This window comes from Vigna angularis, chromosome 7 (genome assembly GCF_016808095.1).
Source record: "Vigna angularis cultivar LongXiaoDou No.4 chromosome 7, ASM1680809v1, whole genome shotgun sequence".
In the NCBI taxonomy this organism is placed as follows: domain Eukaryota; kingdom Viridiplantae; phylum Streptophyta; class Magnoliopsida; order Fabales; family Fabaceae; genus Vigna; species Vigna angularis.
Window position 1 is genome coordinate 3,483,850 of NC_068976.1, and position 21,456 is coordinate 3,505,305.

Sequence of the window (21,456 nt, forward strand, 5' to 3'; positions counted from 1 at the left end):
CCTAGGAACTTTTCTCGCATTCCTGGAATCATCAAGGAGCTGCATGAGTCTCCTTTAGGAGGCCACAGTGGGTACTTCAGGACTTTTAAAAGGATAGCAGGGTAGTCTACTAGGAAGGGATGATATCAAGGAGTTTGTGATGTAGTGTGTGGTTTGCCAATGCAACAAAACAGAGACATTGGCCCCTGTAGGTTTGTTACAACCACTACCCATTCCTACACAGGTCTATTAAGATATTTTTATGGATTTTGTTGGGGGTTTACCCAAGGTGTAGGGCAAGGATACTATTTTTATGGATTTTGTTGGGGGTTTACCAAATATGCTCACTTTTTGGCCCTCGCTCATCCTTTTACAGCAATCCAAGTGGCTCACTTGTTCATCAAAGAAGTGGTAAAACTTCATGGGTTCCCTTCCACAATAGTTTCTGACCGTGGCAAGCTGTTTTTGAGCAATTTTTGGCGTGAATTATTTAGACAGGTTGACACCAAGCTAAAGTTTAGCACAACCTACTATCCCCAATCAGACGGCCAAACCGAGTTTGTTAATCGTTGTTAAGAGACTTATCTAACGTGTATGACAGGGTCTCAACCCAGGAAATGGCTACAATGGTTGCCCTAGGCTGAATTTTGGTTTAATACCAATTATAGTGCCTCTACAAAAGTGACCCCTTTCAAAGCTCTCTATGGTCGTGACACTCTGTTAATTTTCAAGGGCAATACTATTCCATCTAAAGTCCAAAGTGTTAATCAACTCCAATAGGAAGGTGATGCGCTCTTAAAGGAGTTAAGGGCAAACCTATGTGTTAGATGTTAAGTTGTGTGTTTCTGTTAATTGGGCTTAGCCCATTCTGTATTTAGGGTTTAACCCTTATCTTACATTATAAATAAACTACCCTATGTGTATGCTAAACACATAAGGGAGATTTCTCCTAATCTTCTTCACTATATTTAACATGGTATCTAGAGCACAGGAATAGTTCCAGTCAACTCCACGGTCTCCGGCACCTATCACTGCCGCTGTTGTCGCAGTCGCCACCGCCGCCGCCGCCGCCGCCGCCGCCGTCGCCGGAGTTCCAGAATCGACCAGTGACCACACCATCGGAAGCGTCTCGGCCGGGCGACCACCGTCGTACGAAGATCGCGGCGAACGGACCTCTCACGCGCCTCCACGCGCCGCCGCAAGAGTCGTCGCTGCCGCCGCTGCCGCCGCGCGTGCCGGCGCGTCGCCGGAGCTTTCCGCCGCCGATCAGCACCGCCGTGATCGCCTCCTCGCCCTCTTTCTGGATCTGTGGTCGTTGCGTCAATCGGAGCATTTTGAATTTTTAGGGTTTCTCCCTCTCCATGGCTGCCCAACTTGATGATCGGAGTCGGTCTCGCCAACCAGGTAACGGACGTCCAAAATGTGACCACTGTGGCAAGCTAGGCCACAAAATTGATAGATGTTATGCACTTCATGGACGTCCTCTTCGACCTATAGCAATGGCTAATTCTGATCCACCTCCCCGATCACCGTCTGCAGACCATCCTACTTCATCAAATACCATAAATAACCCTTTACTCTTTCAGGAATTTCTCAGATGGTATGAGGACCGTCAGCACTCTAGTTCCACTACATCTGCTTCTGTTACACACACAGGTACTCCTTTTGTCGGTCTGACTCACTCTCTCGGATCTTGGGTCCTTGACTCAGGTGCCACCGATCATATCACTGGTAACAAGTCCTTGTTTTCTTCCTTGTCATGTCCGGTTAATTTACCCTCGATAACCATGGCTGATGGGTCTCGAGTCTCATCTCATGGTATTGGTACTGTTCATATTTTTCCATCCATATCCATTGATAATGTACTTTATGTCCCTGGGTCTCCTTTTAACTTATTGTCCGTAAGTCGTCTAACTCGTTCCCTTAATTGTGTTATTTCATTTACCAAAGATTCTGTTTGGTTGCAGGACCGGAGTTCGAAACACATGATTGGCACAGGATGTGAGTCTCATGGCCTATATCATCTCAGCCCTTCTCCACATGCTGGCGTAATCATGGAGTCACCATCCCTTCTTCATGCTCAGTTAGGTCATCCCAGTCTTGCCAAACTACAGCAACTTGTTCCGAGTCTGTCCAAATTATCAAGTTTGTCGTGTGAGTCTTGTCAGTTAGGTAAACATACTCGTAGTTCCTTTCCTCGTAGTGTTTCACAACGAGCGTCATCCCCCTTTTCATTGGTTCATTCTGATATTTGGGGACCTAGTCGTGTTAAGTCAACTTTAGGATTTCAGTATTTTGTTACCTTTATTGATGACTATTCCAGATGTACTTGGTTGTTTCTCATGAAGAATCGTTCTGAGTTGTTTTCTATTTTTCAAACTTTTTTCAATGAAATAAAAACTCAGTTTGGGGTTTCTATTCGCACTTTACGTAGTGATAATGGCCGTGAATACCTTTCTCAACAGTTTAAACATTTTATGGCTTCTCATGGCATTCTTCACCAAACCTCATGTGCTTATACCCCTCAACAAAATGGGGTGGCTGAGCGCAAGAATAGACACCTTATTGAAACAACTCGTACCCTTCTCATTCATGGTCAAGTACCCTCACGTTTTTGGGGTGATGCTGTTCTCACGGCATGTTATCTTATCAACCGCATGTCATCTTCCGTCCTAGCAAACAAAATCCCTCATTCTATCTTATTTCCTCAAGACCCTCTACATCCATTACCTCTTAGAGTTTTTGGGTCTACATGTTTTGTTCATGATTTTAGTCCTGGTCTTGATAAGTTATCTCCTAGGTCTCACAAATGTGTCTTCTTAGGATTTCCACGGTCACAAAAGGGCTATAAGTGTTTTTCCCCTTCCCTCAATCGTCATTATATCTCTGCTGATGTCACTTTTGATGAATCTTCTTTTTACTTTACACATTTATCTTCTAGTTCTGTACCTCTCCCTGTTACTGTTGATATTCCTCTTATCTGTGATCCTCCTGGTGATGCTCCACCCATTTTGTCTCCTTCTTTAGACTCTCATTCACCACAGGATCGTCCTTCACCACCACCCCTTCAGGTTTATAGTCGCTGCAATTGTCTCCCTCATGACTCACTTCCAGTGCCGCCTCTTGTGTCTCCTCCGGCTCCAGCAACTGAGTCTGACTTGCCTATTGCCCTCCGTAAAGGTATATGCTCTACCCGTAACCCTTTCCCCCATTATATTGTTCTTAGTTACCACAGATTATCTCCATCTTTTTACACTTGTCTCTCATCCATTTCTTCTGTGTCAATTCCTAAATCTGTGGGTGATGCCTTAAGTCATCCTGGCTGGCGTCAAGCTATGCTGGATGAATTAAGTGCTTTACAGAAAAGTGGAACTTGGGAGCTTGTCCAATTACCATCTGGAAAGTATGTTGTTGGTTGCAGGTGGGTGTATGCTATCAAGGTTGGCCCTGATGGCACAATTGATCGTCTGAAAGCTCGACTGGTTGCCAAAGGCTACACACAGATTTTTGGTTTGGATTATGGTGATACTTTTTCTCCAGTGGCAAAAATGACCTCTGTTCGCCTATTCATTGCCATGGCCGCTCTTCGACAATGGCCTCTTTACCAACTTGATGTCAAAAATGCTTTCCTAAATGGTGATTTGCATGAAGAAATTTATATGGAGCAACCGCCTGGCTTTGTTGCTCAGGGGGAGTCATCTGGATTGGTATGTCGTCTTCGCAAATCCTTATATGGCCTAAAACAATCTCCTCGGGCCTGGTTTGGTAAATTCAGCTGTGTTGTTCAACAATTTGGTATGTCTCGCAGTGAAGCGGATCATTCAGTGTTCTATCGCCACTCAAGTGCTGGATGTATTTACTTAATAGTGTATGTTGATGATATTGTTCTCACAGGAAGTGACTATCTTGGCATCTCTCAGATGAAACAACACCTTTGTCATCACTTTCAAACCAAAGATCTTGGCAAACTCCGGTACTTTTTGGGTATTGAAGTAGCACAATCCAATGATGGTATTGTCATATCTCAGAGGAAGTATGCGTTAGACATCTTGGAGGAAACAGGGTTAATGAACTGTAAATCTGTTGAGACACCTATGGACCCTAACATCAAACTCTTACCAAATCAGGGGGAGCCTTTCTCAGATCCTGAACGGTACAGAAGATTAGTTGGTAAATTAAACTATCTTACTGTTACGCGTCCTGACATTTCCTTTGCAGTTAGTGTGGTGAGTCAATTTCTAAACTCCCCATGTGAAGACCATTGGGATGCAGTTGTTCGCATACTGAAGTATATTAAAAGATCACCTGGAAAAGGTTTGCTATATGGCCCTAACAACGATACAAAAATCGTTTGCTATTCAGATGCTGATTGGGCTGGTTCCCCTTCTGATAGGAGGTCTACTTCTGGATATTGTGTCTCTATTGGTGGCAACCTGATATCTTGGAAAAGTAAGAAGCAAAGTGTTGTGGCAAGGTCCAGCGCAGAAGCAGAATATAGAGCTATGGCATCTGCTACTTGCGAGCTTGTGTGGCTTAAACAATTACTTAATGAATTGAAATTTGGAGATGCCACTCACATGACACTTATATGTGATAATCAAGCTGCTCTTCATATTAGCTCTAACCCTGTCTTCCATGAGAGAACCAAGCACATTGAAGTTGATTGTCATTTTATTAGAGAAAAAATCATATCCGGAGATATCAAGACTGAGTTCGTTAACTCAAGCAACCAGTTGGCAAACATATTCACCAAGTCCTTACGAGGACCTAGAATTGACTATCTTTGTAACAAGCTTGGAACATATGATTTATATGCTCCAGCTTGAGGGGGAGTGTTAGATGTTAAGTTGTGTGTTTCTGTTAATTGGGCTTAGCCCATTCTGTATCTAGGGTTTAACCCTTATCTTACATTATAAATAAACTACCCTATGTGTATGCTAAACACATAAGGGAGATTTCTCCTAATCTTCTTCACTATATTTAACACTATGCAAAGCCTAACAGTAGAATCGGGTTCAAGCTATAGGTGGAGATTAGATGAATGACTAGGTTTATCTTAAATTGCAACCTTATAGATTAAGGTCCTTTGCAAGAAGACCAAATGAAAAACTAAGTCCAAGATTCTATGGCCCTTACAAGGTGCTTGAACATATAGGGGCAATTGCTTACAAGTTAGAACTTCCTACTCACTCCCGAATCCATCTAGTCTTCCATGTGTCTCTCCTTAAGTGCATGGTCCAATCAATAACTCCTATTCAGGCCCTCCCATCTGCACTAACGGAGGATTTAATCCTTGATATTTCTCCCCGAGCTCTTTTGGATACCCGATTCAATAAGGATGGCGACTTGGAAGTTTTAATCCAGTGGCAGCATCTCCTCTCTTTTGAAAATAGTTGGGAAGCAGCAGCTACCATCTGCAAGGAGTTTCTTGCTTTTCACCTTGAGGACAAGGTGAAACTTCATGGAAGGGGTATTGATAGGTTTAGTGGCTAGGTTTATGTGAGAAGAAATAGAGGAGGCAGGTAGTTATAAATTCCTAGCATGTAGTTGTAGCCTCTGCAGTTGTGTTGTGTAATTATCTTTTATATTTTGTTTGTTAGATTATTGTGGGCAATTTTTTAGTTGGTTGTAAAGGAGAAAATCTGGAGAGACTGGTCCTCTCGAAAGACCTGGAGAATTGTATGTTGATGTTTTCTGTTTTTACCACTTTGGTAGAACAGTTTGTGGTTTCTAATTAAGTTCTTCTATGTAATCTGTTTTTACATCTATTTAGTGATTTTTGGATACCTATCACACACACACACACACATATATATATATATATATATATATATATATAAACTAGATATTCATGATTATTAGAATTGACTCCTTATTTCTATAATTTTAACAAATCGCAACAATTATTTATTCAAAGTATGTATGTTTGATTAAATAAAATGTCCATATTTTCTTAATTTCTCCACCACAACTAGAATCACATCAAATCCTTTTTATTTGGGAGCTCCGTAATTTAATCCATCCTAACTTCTCAAATTGGAATTGGAAGGGGCAATTGTGGAGAAAATGCTTGAACACCCATTGGAGTTACATGGAATTCAAGTAATAATCTAGGAATTGATACTGCCTTACGAATATAAATAGATTGTTCAGCTGAGTGGAGAAACTATGAACATTCAGAAAAAGTTCACTTGTCATTATCTCCAAATTACCAATATGAAATATTGAAAGAGAGAGGTTTCTGCAATTTTTCTGTTACAGACCAATATTATAGTTGTAAATGTAGAAGCAGAAAATATGAAGAAACTCGAGAATTATGTATCATTTGCAATAAAAGGGAAACTACAAGAGGAGCAAACCTCCAAATGCCAATAGCATAGCTCCTCTAACAGAATATCAGAAAATAACAGATCGCCCATCCCCCTCTTCCTCATGAATCCAAATAATAAAAAATATTTTCTCATGTTTAACAACCTCTCCACTACTCATGGCACCTCATAGGACTTCCCATCTTCCTTTTACTCACATACACATTCCATGCCTTAGGTGTCTCAGACCCCTCCTGGACAGATGACTCTTTGTCCCATAAACTTGTTGGGATCCAACATTGTTTTTGGGAAGTTGTGCTTAGTATTTGCTATTTTATATGAATGAAGGAGTAGGACACCAAAATGGTTTATCGGACATAGGGGTCGGACTAGGCTTAACATTACAACTTGTTTGGAATATGGGCTGGTCCACATTTTTTTCTATTTACCTGTTGGGTTTGTTGGGACTGTCTACTTTGCCATTTATTTACTTGCGTAAATGATGAATAATAGGAGAATAATTTTTTATGACCATATTATTTCCTTTGCTACATGAAGTAACCATTTTGAAGAGGCAATATTATTTACAATGACGATGAAAAAGTTTAGTCATGATTTTTATTCTTTAATGTTAGTATTAATGATTCATTTTACTAACGTTAACTATGTATGACTTGTACAGGGACGCATTCTTACTATTGCTGGGGTGACTACAGCTATATGTGCAACACCGTTTGTTGGCTTCGTAAATTTAGTTACTCTGGCTGTCTGGCCAAATTGGGTTGCGGTTGCCATTTGTGAGACATTGAGAAAGGTTATTCTCTACAACTTAACAAATAGTGATTCCTTTTTAAACAGAATCCAACAACTAACAATATATCGTGTTAGAAATGTGTCTTTTTAAGTGAATTAAGTATATGTGAAGGTTCATTGTATGATATAAAATATTGTTGTCTACTTGAAACAAAATTTAGAATGCATGATTGTTGTTAAGAATTGGACTTTAAACCTAACTCAACCCTACAAAACCGGCTTGTAAGGTGAGATTTACACTCACTTATATATTATAAATTGGCTTTATCACTAGTCAATGTGAGACATCCAATACACTCCTCTCACACTGAAGTATATACATCTCGAGCGTGGAACTAAATATTAATTGGTGGTCCAATAGCGGTTTGATAATGGGTAGAATGATATGTCCAACAAATATAAATCTTGATAGGATATGTTCTAATCTATAACTCTGTTACCATGTTAAGAAGTGAACTTTAAACCTAATTCAATCTTACAAAACTGGCTTATAAAGTGAGGTTTGTACCCACTTGTATAGTCTAAACTGGCTTTATTACTAGTTGATATGGAATTTCCAACACACTCCTCTCACATCGAGGTATATATATCTTGTGTGTGAGACTAGATATTAATGGGTAGTCTAATAGTGAGTGGAACAATATGCCCAACAAAATACATATTTACCTAGGATAGACTCTAAGTCATGGCTTTGATATCATGTTAAGAAGTGGACTTTAAGTCAAACTCAACCCTACAAAATCGGCTTGTAAGGTGAGGTTTGCTAGTATAGATTCTAAATCATGGCTCTGGTTTTATGGGGTAAAGTTAGACTTAAAGTCCACTTCTTAACATGGTATCAGAACCATTATTAGATCATATTCTAGTGGGATTTGTTGGGTGTTAGATATATTGTGTTTCATGTTAATTAGAGAAACATAGACTTTTGATATTGGTAGATATTATTGATATTGTTTTTAACAATATCTTTTATTTACCATATTTATGTTTGGTTGCCATATAGAGTATCATTCTTCATTATAAATGTATTACCCTATGTGTGTTTTAGACACAAGGAAAGATTAATCTTATACCTAGTTTTACTATATTCAATATGGTATCTAGAGCCTAAAGCTTTTGATAGTCAATATTTGAATTTTGAATTCATTGCGAGAGGATTCTATTGGTTCTTGTTATAGAACAATGGTTCTTGTAAAACATTAAGATCTTTGTGGCGAATCTTCACTGACTCATCAATTTGCTAGATTGTGGTGTCTCTATCTGTCTTATTTTTGTGTTCTTCTCTAATTTTCTTTGTTTATCCTATGAGAGTAATCAAATTCAGAAACAATCATACTATTTTCAGGATAGGATCATATCATCTGGGCAATGATCAACTGCACTGAAATCGCCTCCTTCTCCTCTTTCGAGATCTATGCTTGTTGCCTTGATTGGAGGTGTTTTAGGGTTTCTCTCTCTCTTCTTCCATGGTGTCTTCCGATATCTCTTCTGCAACTAGTGTGTCTAGCCCATCAGTCTTTACTAACTTTGTTAATGTGCACTTGCCCATTGATAAGTTAGATATCACTAATTATGCGACTTAGGCATATTGTTCCACCCACTATTCGACCATCCATTAATGTTTACTTCTATACTCAAGATGTATATACCTCCGTGTAAGGAAGGTTTGTTGGAATTCCCACATTGACTAGATCATGCCAATTTATAATATATAAGTGTATAAAAATTCACCTTACAAGCTAGTTTTGTAGGGTTGTGTTAGGCTTAAAGTCCACTTTTTAACAATTATCAATCAAGGATCATGTTAAGGGTTGGAAGGTATATGAGAGAAAAAGGTATAGGACGGAAGAAGAAGACCGAACGGTGGAAGGAGGAAGATCAAGCCGAATGGGGGAAAGAGGGGAAAGGACTGACCGAACGGGGGAAGGAGGAAGACCAGAGCCGATCGGTTGAAGAGCAGGACCCAAATAAAATATCTGGGGCATTTGATCTCAGAAACGGGGGTGGAGATGGACCAAGACAAAGTGAAGGCAGTGATGGATTGGGAAAGACCCAAGACACTAAAAGCCTTAAGGGGGTTTCTGGGCCTGACGAGGTACTACAGGCGTTTCGTGAAGGATTATGGGAAGATCGCCAAACCATTAACCGAACGGCTTAAGAAGGGGCAGTTCACATGGACCGAGCAAGCTGATGTGGCCATGTCTAGATTAAAGGAGGTCGTGACTACTGCACCAGTGTTGATTCTACCTAACTTTAACCAACCTTTCCATATTGAGTGTGATGCTTCGGGAGGAGTAGGAGTTGTTCTAACTCAAGGAAAGAGATCGATTGCTTTGTTCAGCAAAGTACTGTCGGAGTGATCACTGAATAAATCGGTATATGAAAAGGAACTCATGGCTCTGGTTATGGCCATACAATACTGGAGACCCTATCTCTTGGGCCAAAGATTTGTAGTTCACAAGGACCAAAGGAGCCTCCGATACCTATTGGAGCAACACATCACTCAAAACCAGCATAATTGGATCGCAAAGCTCCTGGGGTATGATTTTGAAATTGTGTATAAGACACGGGCTACCAACAGTTGTAGATGCTTTATCTCGAAAAAGGAAGGAAGGTATGGAGGACGAGAAGGAATTGAGGGTGGTGGCCAGGCCTTATTGGCAAGACTTTGAGGAGATTCTAAAGGAGGTTGAGGCAGATGAAGCATTGAAGAAGGTAATGGAAGATCTCGAGAAGGACCCCAACTCACACCCGACTTTTACCATGGAGCAAGGCAAACTGCACTACAAGGGGAGACTGGTGATCTCGGCTCAATCCACCTGGGTCCCTAAGCTAATAGTTGAATTTCACATGACTCAGACGGGGGGCATTCAGGGGTATACCGGACGTACCGCAAGATAGCTCAATCACTTTACTGGATAGGGATGAAGAAAGCAGTAATTGATTTTGTTGCAAGATGCCTGGTGTGCCAACAACATAAGTACCTGTCATCTTCTCCACTTGGGTTGCTACAACCCTTGCCCATACCGAACGCTATTTGGGAGGAAGTAAGCATGGATTTTATAGTAAAGTTGCCCAAATCCCAAGGGTATGATGCTGTTTTGGTAGTGGTGGATCGTCTCAGTAAATTCCAAACATCCAACCAATAGGCACCCACCACATTTGGAAGATCATTAGGACCCAAAGAAATAATTTTTATTTTAGACATGACTTGGAATGCAATCAGTATCTCTGATGACCCTATCTGAGACGAGACGACGTGTGGGCTACACTGGGAAAAAGGAGTAGAACTTGAAACTCAGATATGCTCAAATCTGAGTCAAATGGGACGTCACCGACCAATGGAATAGACTCAAAAGGCTCCAACGACCCTTTTTGTGATGGCAGCGGCTAGTGGGTCTTGTCATAGCTAGGCGCACCTTTCTACCCTAACAATGACCCCAATTGTCTACTATGACAGCCGCAGTGGTCGGGCAACAACGACAGTTGCAATGGCCGGACAACGGTGACGGTGCTACTATTGCAGCAGAAACGGAGTTCCCAAGGTTGGGAGCTCTGATACCATCTTGAAAAGAGAATAACTTTTATTATTTATGTTCATGTCTATTGCATTCTCCTCCTTCCTCTGAAACAATCTAATCTTCTAAAACAGGGAAATAAGGAAACAATATACTGAAAAATACTCTAGAAGTCCTACAAATATTTTCTCTAATTAGGAAGATTCTATAGATATCTTCTCTATAAGAAATTCTATAGATATTTCCTCTAATTACAACATATAGATAAGGTAATATATTTATAATGAAGAGTTATACAAGTATATATGACAACTAAACATAAATATGGTAAATAGAAGATATTGTTCAAAACAATATCAACAATATCTACCAATATCAAAAGTCTATGTTTCCCTAAACAATATCTACCAATACCAATCTCAATGAATTCAAAATTCAAATATTGACTATCAAAAGCTTTAGGCTCTAGATACCATGTTGAATATAGTGAAAAATATATATGGGATTAATCTCCCTACATGTCTAAAACACACTTAGTGAAAAATATGTATGGTAATATATTTATAATGAAGAATTATACAAGTATATATAAAAACTAAACATAAATATGGTAAATAGAAGATATTGTTAAAAGCAATATCTACCAATATCAAACAATATCAAAAGTCTACATTTCCTTAATTAACATAAAACGTAATATATCTAACATCTATGTTTCTCTAATTAACATAATACGTAATATATCTATCATTTCCCATAGTACTGGTAGTGTTTTGAAGCCTGCTCCACAACCTAGCTGCAGAGGGACATCCTAATTTCCGAGGCATCATAGCAATCAGGAGAAAATGATATCACACTAACTCCAAGTTTCCTAGATGGATCATTCTTACGTAACATCATGAAAAAGTCTCCGAAGAGTAAAGGTTTGGAAGGAGTAATGTCTTTGTTCCAGATTCTGTTTCCCTATGGCACAATTGGTTTAGTCTAGTGAATATTTTGATAACATCCTTGATAGATAAATCACCATTTTTAGTAAACCTCCATCTAACACTGTCGTGCTTATCAAGCATCCATAGGAATAATAGCATGCCTGATTTGATGTTGAATGTCGTGGCATGAAGGAAGGTATTTGCCATGATTTGTTTATAAGATCAAATTTTAGTCCTTTGCTTTAAGCCGACTGTGTATGTTCCTATGGATAATCGACCTCTTGGCAACAGAGTCAGGGAGCCCTGTGTCAGTTCACAGAAATTAGTTAATCTGCCGTTTGCCAGACAGTGCTTTCCTTGACCGGGTGGATAAAAGGTAGGTTCCTGTAATTAAATAAAGTAATTATTTAGGAATTTGTCTTTCTGTATTTCTTACATTCATTATAGAAGTATTGAGTTCGTTGTGTATTTAAAACAGAGGTTTTTCAGCATATGCAGTTCTTACCTTTCTCAACATTATACTCCATACTACATTCATCTTTTGGAGAAATTCATGACAGTGACCTGCTGCTACTCAAAATATAAAATAGTAAACTGTCGGTTAAATTAACTGCCGCACACTTTTGTTGATTCATGATCATGTGTGACAACGTTGCAGGTTGTTACATATGTTGTGACAAGGCCAGGAAGAGAACTTTTATTTACCGTTGTTTCGGAGGATGAGAAGTATAAAGCCAAAGTACGGCCATCTTCTGTTTCCTTTCTTCCTTATTTTCTGCTATTTCAATTTAGAGAGCCAATGGTTTCACTGCTGTAACATTATTATACATACTATATATATTTCATGGACATTTCTAGATGGTGCATGAAATGAACTCACATATCAATGGCCAAATTTGTGCCGCAGGTATGCATAGATGTCCTGGTTCAAAGACTTGGAGATGCTGCAGCAGCTGGAATGTACAAAATGCTTTTTGGTACTCTCAACGGGAACCCATCGACAGTTTCCCTTTATGGCCTGCCTGTATGTTTAAACCTGTCATACTTATTATATATTCCTCTCCAGTTTTCAAGAATCCTAAAAATAAAAATAGAAAAAAACATACCCGATTATTTCAAATAGTTTATCAATACTCGTACATATTTTTCCTTCCTTTTGTTTTTTATATGGGCAAGACTAACGTATTTTTCCATTCTGTAGGTTTGTTTGTTGTGGATAGTCTCAGCATACTCTTTGGGTCGTCGGCAAGTTCAACTTTCCAAGCACCAGATCTCATCTACTTAATCGAATTTGTGATTAAATGTACAATATGTTAGTTATTAATATTATATGGGATACCACCAATAGTAGAGACAGTCGAGCCTAAGTTAATGAAAGCTAACAAGGCTGTGCTTTCCAAAATTTTCAATCAATTCCTTTGGTGTTGGTAATTTGGGTATCTATGCTCGTATTTAAAGGAGTCGGAAAATTAAAAGCATTACACTTAAGAAAATTACACATCCCTTTAATCTGAATAAAAAAATTATAGAAAAATCAATTTATTAAAGCGAAAGAACAGCCACACTTAATATGAATAAGTGCCAAAAGTGGACCAATGTCCGAACAAAGAAAATGAAACATAATTCTGATTTATGAGGACCGATACAAAAAAAGGACCTGCTGACCATGTGCTGTGAATGACATTTGCTTTTTGCATATGTTTTATACCTGCTCCTCTCCGGGCTATGACAAATGTCGAAAATAGCTTTTTATATAATTTCGTTGGTGGACAATCTGGATTCCAGTAAGTTTTTGAATTATGCAATTAATCCAGAGACAGTCCAGCCAATTAAGAGTATAAAAAATGGACTTGATGGTTTCGTTAGAGCAATCTGGACAACTTCTATCAATTATGTCTGAAGAAGTCTTTCAATTTCGGTAATATGAAAGTAGGTATAATCATTATGTTTAACAATATGGGATATTTCTTAATAAAAGTTTTGTAACAACAATTATTTTGGGAAAGGAGCGTGGTTTTCCTGAAGTGGTGGTATTCTTAGAGGTCAATGTTATACTTTTTGGGATTGATTATTTGAAGGATTTATTTATGACAACGAATCGATGTCTACTTGTTACTCAATTTATGATAAAAAAAATTCATCTATTATCTATTATTTTTTAGATATTTGTTTGATAAAATACTTGCAAGTATTTTTAAATCTATGGGTATATGTGGATACCATGTATATTTAAAAAAAAATATTTTATAGATTTTAAAATAAAATATAAATAAAATTATAAAAAGATATATAATATAAATTAAAGTATAAATTAAAATTTGATTTTAATTAAATTTAATCAAATAAAATATAAATTAATTTTAATTTTAGTTTAATTTAATTTAATAAATTATAAATTAATTTTTTATTTTATTATTTTGTTGGTAATAAATATTGTGAATATAAATAGTAGGGTTAAATATATTTTTAGTCCCTATACTATCAAGCAGTTTTGGTTTTAGTCCCTCTTTCAAAGTAAGGTACATTTTAGTCCTCCTCCTTAAGAAAACTTTGATTTTAATCCTTCAAAATTAATACCGTTAAAAACCAGCTGACTAACGATAGACTGACACAATTTTTTTTTCTTGCGCTAAGTCAGTGTTTCTCACCTTTTCTTCCTCCCTTTCCCTCGTCTCTTCCTTCCATCTTCCACCCAACCTCCCCACCGCTATCACCTTCCACCGAAATCCAAATTCACCTCTAATTACCAAAACTCCAAGTTCACTTACCTACAAGGACAGAATACCAACACTAACCCGAATCCGCTTTTCCATTTAACTAAGATAACATCAAAATCACACTCACTCATTTCCTAACCTCCAACAATGAAACCCCCAAGCCCAAAGCGGAGTCCCATCGAATCACCTCTAGGATAGCAGCGTTCAATAGCAGATTTCCAAATCTCTAACGTTCGAGAATCGCGGCGGGAAAAATCAAGCTGAGGAAGGATCCGACGCCACAGTGGGCGCTGCATTCAGCGGTGAATGGCAGCTGGTTTGGCAAAGGCAACAACGGTTAGCTTCGTGGGTGGCGGCAGTCTTGAACTCGAAGGAGAGGGAAAGGGTATCCTTGATTGTGCGCAAAGAAGAGAAAAGAGAGGAATCTGACGTAGTGGCGCTAACTACGTAACCGGTGGCGACCCTAGCGGTGATCGGTGACGAGTGCGACACTCACCTCGCGGCTAATGGCGGCTGATTCGGCGGAGGCTGTTGTGTAGTGTGCAGTAGAGGTGATTTTTCCCTGCTCTGGAGAAGAGACTCTAGTCTCGTTGCGCAAATGGAACGAGGATGGCAGACCCCTAATGTGTTCTGATCCGCACACCCCATTTCTCATTCTCGCACCCCTCAAGGACGCCGAGAAGCACTTGGTCAAGATTTACGAGAACGATGGCGCCGACTACGACAACAACAACGAATCGTGGGAGGTTGGGTGGAAGATGAAAGGAAAAGACGAGGGAGAGAGAGGGAGAAAAGGTGAGAAACACTGACTCAACGCAAGAAAAAAAATCGTGTCAGTCTACCATTAGCCACATCACCTGGTTTTTAATGGTGTTAATTTTAGAGGACTAAAATCAAAGTTTCCTTAAGGAGGAGGACTAAAATGTACCTTACTTTGAAAGAGGGACTAAAACCAAAACCGCTTGATATTATAGGGACTAAAAACATATTTAACCCAAAATAGTATGATATGTGCATCTAATCTATTTATAAATAGGTATTAAAATACATGCTAGCTGTGTATAATAAATATTCACGAATATCAATTATCAGTTATAGATTTTATTCGCGGATTTTGGAGTACGAATATCAATATTCATTCCTAGAGTGTCATGTGGTCATTACTAAAGCTAAATCTTCTTCAATGGAAGTATGACACATGACACATATTTTCCACATGGTTTGAATGTCTAGCTTAAGGAAAAACTGTATACCAATTAGGCCTTAATACAAACCTTAAACAAACCTACTTATTTGGTCAAAATACATGGCCTAAAGAAACCTACACTACTTGGTCGAAATACATGGCCTAAAAAAACTACATTATTATTCAACCTCCATGATAGCCTAAGAGAAAGAACTTGTTTCACCGACTCTAGCTTCTTCTTGAAAGTACTTGGGTCATGGCTTGGGGTATTCCATCAGGAATTGTTGGAGAAAGTTCAATATCCATGTTTTGATTGTTAGCAAAATGATGAAAATGAAGTTTTGATGATGTCCAAATCAAGTCAAGAAGAAATCAAGATTCAAGATGTTATGAAGACTTGTATTGCTATGGAAAGCTTTTGTAATACTCTTAGAAATATGTATAGGACTTAGATTAGAAAAAGAAAGTGTTTTGTAAAATTACTGTAGCAAAATACTGTAGCACATTACTGTAGCAATGTATTGTAGCAATGTACTGTAGCAAAACACTGTAGCTAATCGATTAACAGGGGCTGTTAATCGATTAACAGAGGGTGTTAATCGATTAACACAGTGACCGTTTGAAAAACTAGCCGTTTTTAGAGCCGTTGGACTATCCGTTGGAGTGTTAATCGATTAACCACTGTAGCTAATCGATTAACACAGTAAGAAAGGCTGAAAACGAAAAATGGAAGAGTCTTTGGATGAGTCTATAAATAGACTCTCATTTCCTCTCAAGAAGAATATCCAGAGACACAGAAACTCTTCCCTTGTGCTCAAAATACTCAGAAATTCTTGAGACTTGTGTGTTCTTGTTCGGCTTGTGAAACTCTTGTCTGTGGAGCTGGTGAAGTGCTGCTACGGTGACAGAGGAAATAGCCGGTTCATCCTTGGTGTGTCTAAGGAGGTGTTCGAAAGAGAATCATCCTTCGTGAAGTATTCGGAGGAGGTGTTCATCCTTCGTGAAGTATTCGGAGGAGGTGTTCATCCTTTGTGAAGACTCAAAGGAGGTGTAGTTTCATCTCTTGTGGTATCAAGAGAGGTGGTTTCTAAACTCTTACAAATTGTATCTTTGTGATTGTAGTTTGTAATTGTTTTGTGTTAGTGAAACTGTTTATCTTGTTTTGAGATAAGCGACTGGACGTAGGATTGGTAAGATCCGAACCAGGATAAAATCATCTGTGCAAATTTCTCTCAACCTTACTCTCTTTATTTGTCAATATTAATTGCTAAGTAAGTTTAATTGAGTAGAAATTAAAAGGCACACGTTTGAATTAAAAACCCTCTTGGTTTGTTATTCCACGCTAACCATTCCGCTGCAGCCGCTTCTGACATTGATTAAGTTCTATATAAACAACACAACATAAAACATGATCAAATTTTATCTTTAGGATAAAAGTTTATTTTTTTTTCTTTCACAATAGGTCATGAATATGCAAGTGTTTCATCTTTTTGGAGATGCAACATTGTATTATCTCTTTTAATGTCAGATAAGCATTGTTGTGCTTAGACGATACACACATATCTTAAGCTTTTAATCTTATGTAGCACTTGATGAATATATTTAGTCATATTCTATGTCGTAGAGAATGTTTATTTCCTAAATATGACAAAAAGGACCCATTAAAGCATTGGTAACATAAAAAATCTGTTAGAAAATTATCAAAAGTTTTTTTCTTCATCAACACCCTAGAGAATGTTTTGTCAATTCTATAAAAAATTATTTCATGATTTTATGCTTTATACATTTTTAAGTAAAGTCACTTTGTCCAAGGAGAGTTACATATCTCTAGCAATATCAAGATGTTGCTTAAAGAGCACAAGTCCAAAATGCTCAAACAAGGAAGATGTTCAAGTGAGTTTAAAATTGCTCAAGGACTATAAAATGATTTGCAATAACTTCTTTCTTCAATGCCTATACAAAGTTATTCTTTGAAGAGATAAGAAAAAATATAATTCATAGTTTGTAAAGTGTTAAAACTTTGCCAAAGTATTTTTTATGCATTAATAGTTTTGTAAGAACATTATGTGTTCTTCTAACACATTGAAGATAGCTCTTAACCCTGTAAATGGTGAAAGATGTCAATCCTCTCTACTATGTAACACTTGTGATCTTTTGATCACACTTTAAACAATCTTTGTCTTGGCTAAGAGTGATTGTATGTTGAACAATACTCGACTTTTAGTCACTAGTGGTTAAGTGTTAAAAGATACTATAATGGAAGCCAAATCCAGCTAGAATCAAGCCAGAAGCAGCTTCAAGGATGAACCAAACAGTGTAGCGGAAATAATGAAGAAGAATGAGGTGTTTAAAGTGTTTAAGGTGAAGAGAAGTGTGTGAATGAGACCTCACAACTCAGAGGGTCTTCCTACTAAGGAAGGAAGCTAGAGGAAAGGTGGGGAAGTCGAAATTGAAGAGTGACTCAAGAGCAATAGGACTGGAAAGCAAGTTCAGCAGCATTTCACTAAGCTCAAAAGTGAGAAAATACAAGTGAATCATCCTTCTGACCCAATTTCCTTCCCAAATTAAAATTAAAATGAGTAAGAGGTGTCAGCTACAAAGGTCACGCAACCCCTGCTTCAAACCAGGTTAGGAACCACACATGTGAAAAACACTTCTCGTAATGATCGGGCTTGTCAGGTTTTTGGCTGGACCATTTCTTCATTCCGGAAGGCAAATTCCTTCACACTTCTAATCCGGAAGCCAAACTTCCCAATTCGAAAGTCACCTCTTTTCGTTCTCGTTTTAGCTCCTTTGCTTCCCCTAGCTTCACATGCTTCTTTGGTGGCTTAACCATGGTCTCCAAGCTTTATTAGACCCTACAAAAAACCATATAAGTATTAAAAGAGAATTCTTCTAAGACATAAAGAAAGAAAATCAAGAAAGAGCCTTTAAAAGTCCTTCTTCAACTTCCCTTTCTTATCCTTAGAATGAGTTTATACTCCTTTGGATGGCTTCCCTAGTTAGGTTTCCATCATACCCTTCCTCTTGAAAAATGATTTGTCCTCAAATCGGAAAGGTATAAAGAAGAACAACTTTGGTTTAGTATTTCCCTCCTGGATCAAAAGTATATCTACAACAAACAACAAAGATGAATATTAAAAGGATGTATCCAAAGAAAAGAATACAAAATGAAGCCTTTTATCTTTGAAAAATATTTTCTTAGAAGTATCCTTGGTCTTTATTTTATTTTTTCTTTCACTTTGTTTTAAACATTCCCCTTCATTATATGGTGAAACAAAGTGATGTTTTTTAGAAGAAGTTTCAAGGTATTTTACCTTTGAATGAAGAATTTAAAAGCATGCATACCTTCTTCTCCTTTCTCTTTTCTCCTTTAGAAGGTTGCTTATCCAACCTTTCTTCTTCTTTTCTTTCTTTTTTCTTTTTCATTTTTCATTTTCATTTTTATTTCATCCTCTTTCACTTGTTGAGGTGTAAGAGGAATCAAAGTTATTTTACTTCCTTTGTGGAGAAAATTTATTTTATTGGTGTAGCCATCATGAGTGGAGTTATGATTATATTGTCATGGCCTACCTAGTAGAACATGTCCAACATCCATTGGCACAACATCACATAAAATTGTTTCTTCATAGTTTCCAATGGTGATAGGTATGTTTATTTGTGTTTTGACTACTATTTGTTCATCCTCTTATATCCACTAAAGCTTGTAAGGCTTGGGAAGAGGAATAGTAATTAAGGCCAACTTCTCCACCATTCTAGAACTACAACAATTACAAGAGGACCCACTATCCACTATTAATGAACAAGTGTTTTCAAAACACTTTGCATCTTGTGCGGAATAGATTCTTCCTTCGTGATTGTTCTAGTTCTATATGTTGACTTCCAAGAAGTCTTCTCACCAATAACAACTCTCCTTCACAAGGTAAGGCTTCTTCCTCAGATATGGAAGTATATGAATCACTAGAAGAATCTTCGTCTTCATTTTGATGTTCTAGGATATAAGTAGACCTTTTGTTAGGACACTCAGAAGCAAAGTGCCTTTGTAACCACATCTAAAACACTTGGTCTCTTTTACCTTATCATTTTTAGAAGATTCTTTAGAGGGATATTTTTTTTCCTTTTCCCTAGGTCCCTCTTCTTTTGATTTGGAGGGTTCACCCTCCCTCTTGGAATATTTCCTAAGGTAGGAAGAATTAGAGTAGTCTCTTTTAGAGGAAGTTTTCCTCTTCAATTGTTGCTCTACTCTAACACAAAGTTGGACTAACTCATTGAGATCATTATAAGGTAAAAGTTCTACCTTATCAAGATTCAACTCAAACACACCAAACAAATTTAGCAAACTGCACCAGAATTTCAAAAACTATCCAGACTCAAACTGTTTGATATTTTGCAAAGGTGTTTAATAAAATGCCCCAATAAATGTCAGATTTTTAGTTTTTGAGTTTTAGGGCCTCTAAACTGGATTGTAAGGTTCTATAAGTTTTTTATCACTTGATTATTCTTCTTTTGATAATTTATTTTCATTTTCAAACATTGAACCAGCTTTTACCAATCCAGAAATGAATTTGATTAAAGAAAATTTCAAACAGTGGCTGAAAAAGTTTCTCCGCACCAGAAAAAGTGACTCGAAATGAGTGGTTTGGTAATCAAAATTGCATGGAAGTAGTTTAAGTTCAAAACTAAAGTTTGGAACAACTTTGTGTTGTGATTTTAGATGTGTCTAAACTCTAAAATGAGTCAAAAACATCTTGCAATACAAATTTACTACTTCACTTCTAATTTTGACTAAAAATGTGATGATTTAAGAAGCAATTCTACATATAGGCTAATATATGAACAAATGAACAATGCTAACAAGTTTTAAACATCATTTTGAACTTGTTCAACCTTTTAAACAACACAGAAATAGCATCAACTGAAATCAGACATGGTAATAGCCAATTAAGCAGTAAAATACTTCATCACACTACCAAAATCAAGTTTAATAAAATCAAGGATTGTTTCAACAATAAAACTGACTCAATGAAGTGTGGATGCACAAAACTAAGCTAGAATTGGAAGGCTTAGCATGACAAACTCAGAATGGACAAATCAAAGACACTTAGCACGGTGAAAAGCTTAGATTAAAAATCTAAAACATTGAATGCTATTATTTATGAGCAACCAAGCTATTCAAATTGCATTTCCTTGCTTGTAATGGTTTTCTACACTTTTAGCATCATTCAAAAACACTAAAAAATGTTGTACCAAGCTTCAAAATCAATGGAAAGCAATTGAAACAGTTTTTAAAGTTTCAAACCAGAAAACAAAATTCTGCAATAGAATCAAGCAGAAATAAAAACAGTTTTGCTTCTTTAGTGCTTCAGCTTGTATCACCAAGGCTAGAACAAGTCTTCATTGCCTTTATTGGTAGATATATAGCTTATCTAGCACTTCAACTCAAGCAAAACGAAATAACAATGCGGAAATGAATACCAAACAGTGACATAAATTAAAACTGCAATCACTTGCACATGACGAAGACAAAACATATTTGAAGGAATAAAGTTGAAAATGACTCAAACACAAAACACTCACCATTTAAAATGAAGGATAAACATGAACACATAATGGAAACACAAAATTAGTGACTGGAAATAGAAAAAAAAGAAACAAATGATATTCAAAACAAAAGCTGGAAAACAAAAACAAAATGCACAACCGAATGCAAAAATGAAGTGCAAAGATGGAGGAATAACTTAGCTCTTGGTGCGTGGACAACTTAAGCTCATGATACCACTTGATGGAAGCCAACTTCAGCTAGAATCAAGCCAGAAGCAGCTCCAAGGATGAATCAAACAGTGTAGTGGAAATAATGAAGAAGAATGAGGTGTTTGAAGTGTTTAAGGTGAAGAGAAGTGTGTGAATGAGACCTCACAGCTCAGAGGGTCTTCCTACTAAGGAAGGAAGCTAGAGGAAAGGTGGGGAAGTCGAAATTGAAGAGTGACTCAAGAGCAATAGGACTGG

General features: G+C 37.6%; 1 protein-coding gene across 8 annotated transcripts in view; it reads left to right on the top strand.

The window, feature by feature from the left end:
• Nucleotides 1-12,946, top strand: part of LOC108337622 (uncharacterized) — a 32,921-nt gene extending 19,975 nt beyond the window's left edge. For 4 of the 8 annotated variants that reach the window (XM_052880049.1, XM_052880053.1, XM_052880051.1 and 1 more), the window contains 3 exons: nucleotides 6,970-7,101; nucleotides 12,206-12,286; nucleotides 12,455-12,946. In XM_052880049.1, coding sequence (XP_052736009.1) covers nucleotides 6,970-7,101; nucleotides 12,206-12,286; nucleotides 12,455-12,670 — 429 coding nt within the window. In that variant the 3' untranslated portion in view covers nucleotides 12,671-12,946. The other 4 variants (XR_008250380.1, XR_008250379.1, XM_017574182.2 and 1 more) reach the window with 4 other exon arrangements.
• Nucleotides 12,947-21,456: the final 8,510 nt, after the last annotated feature.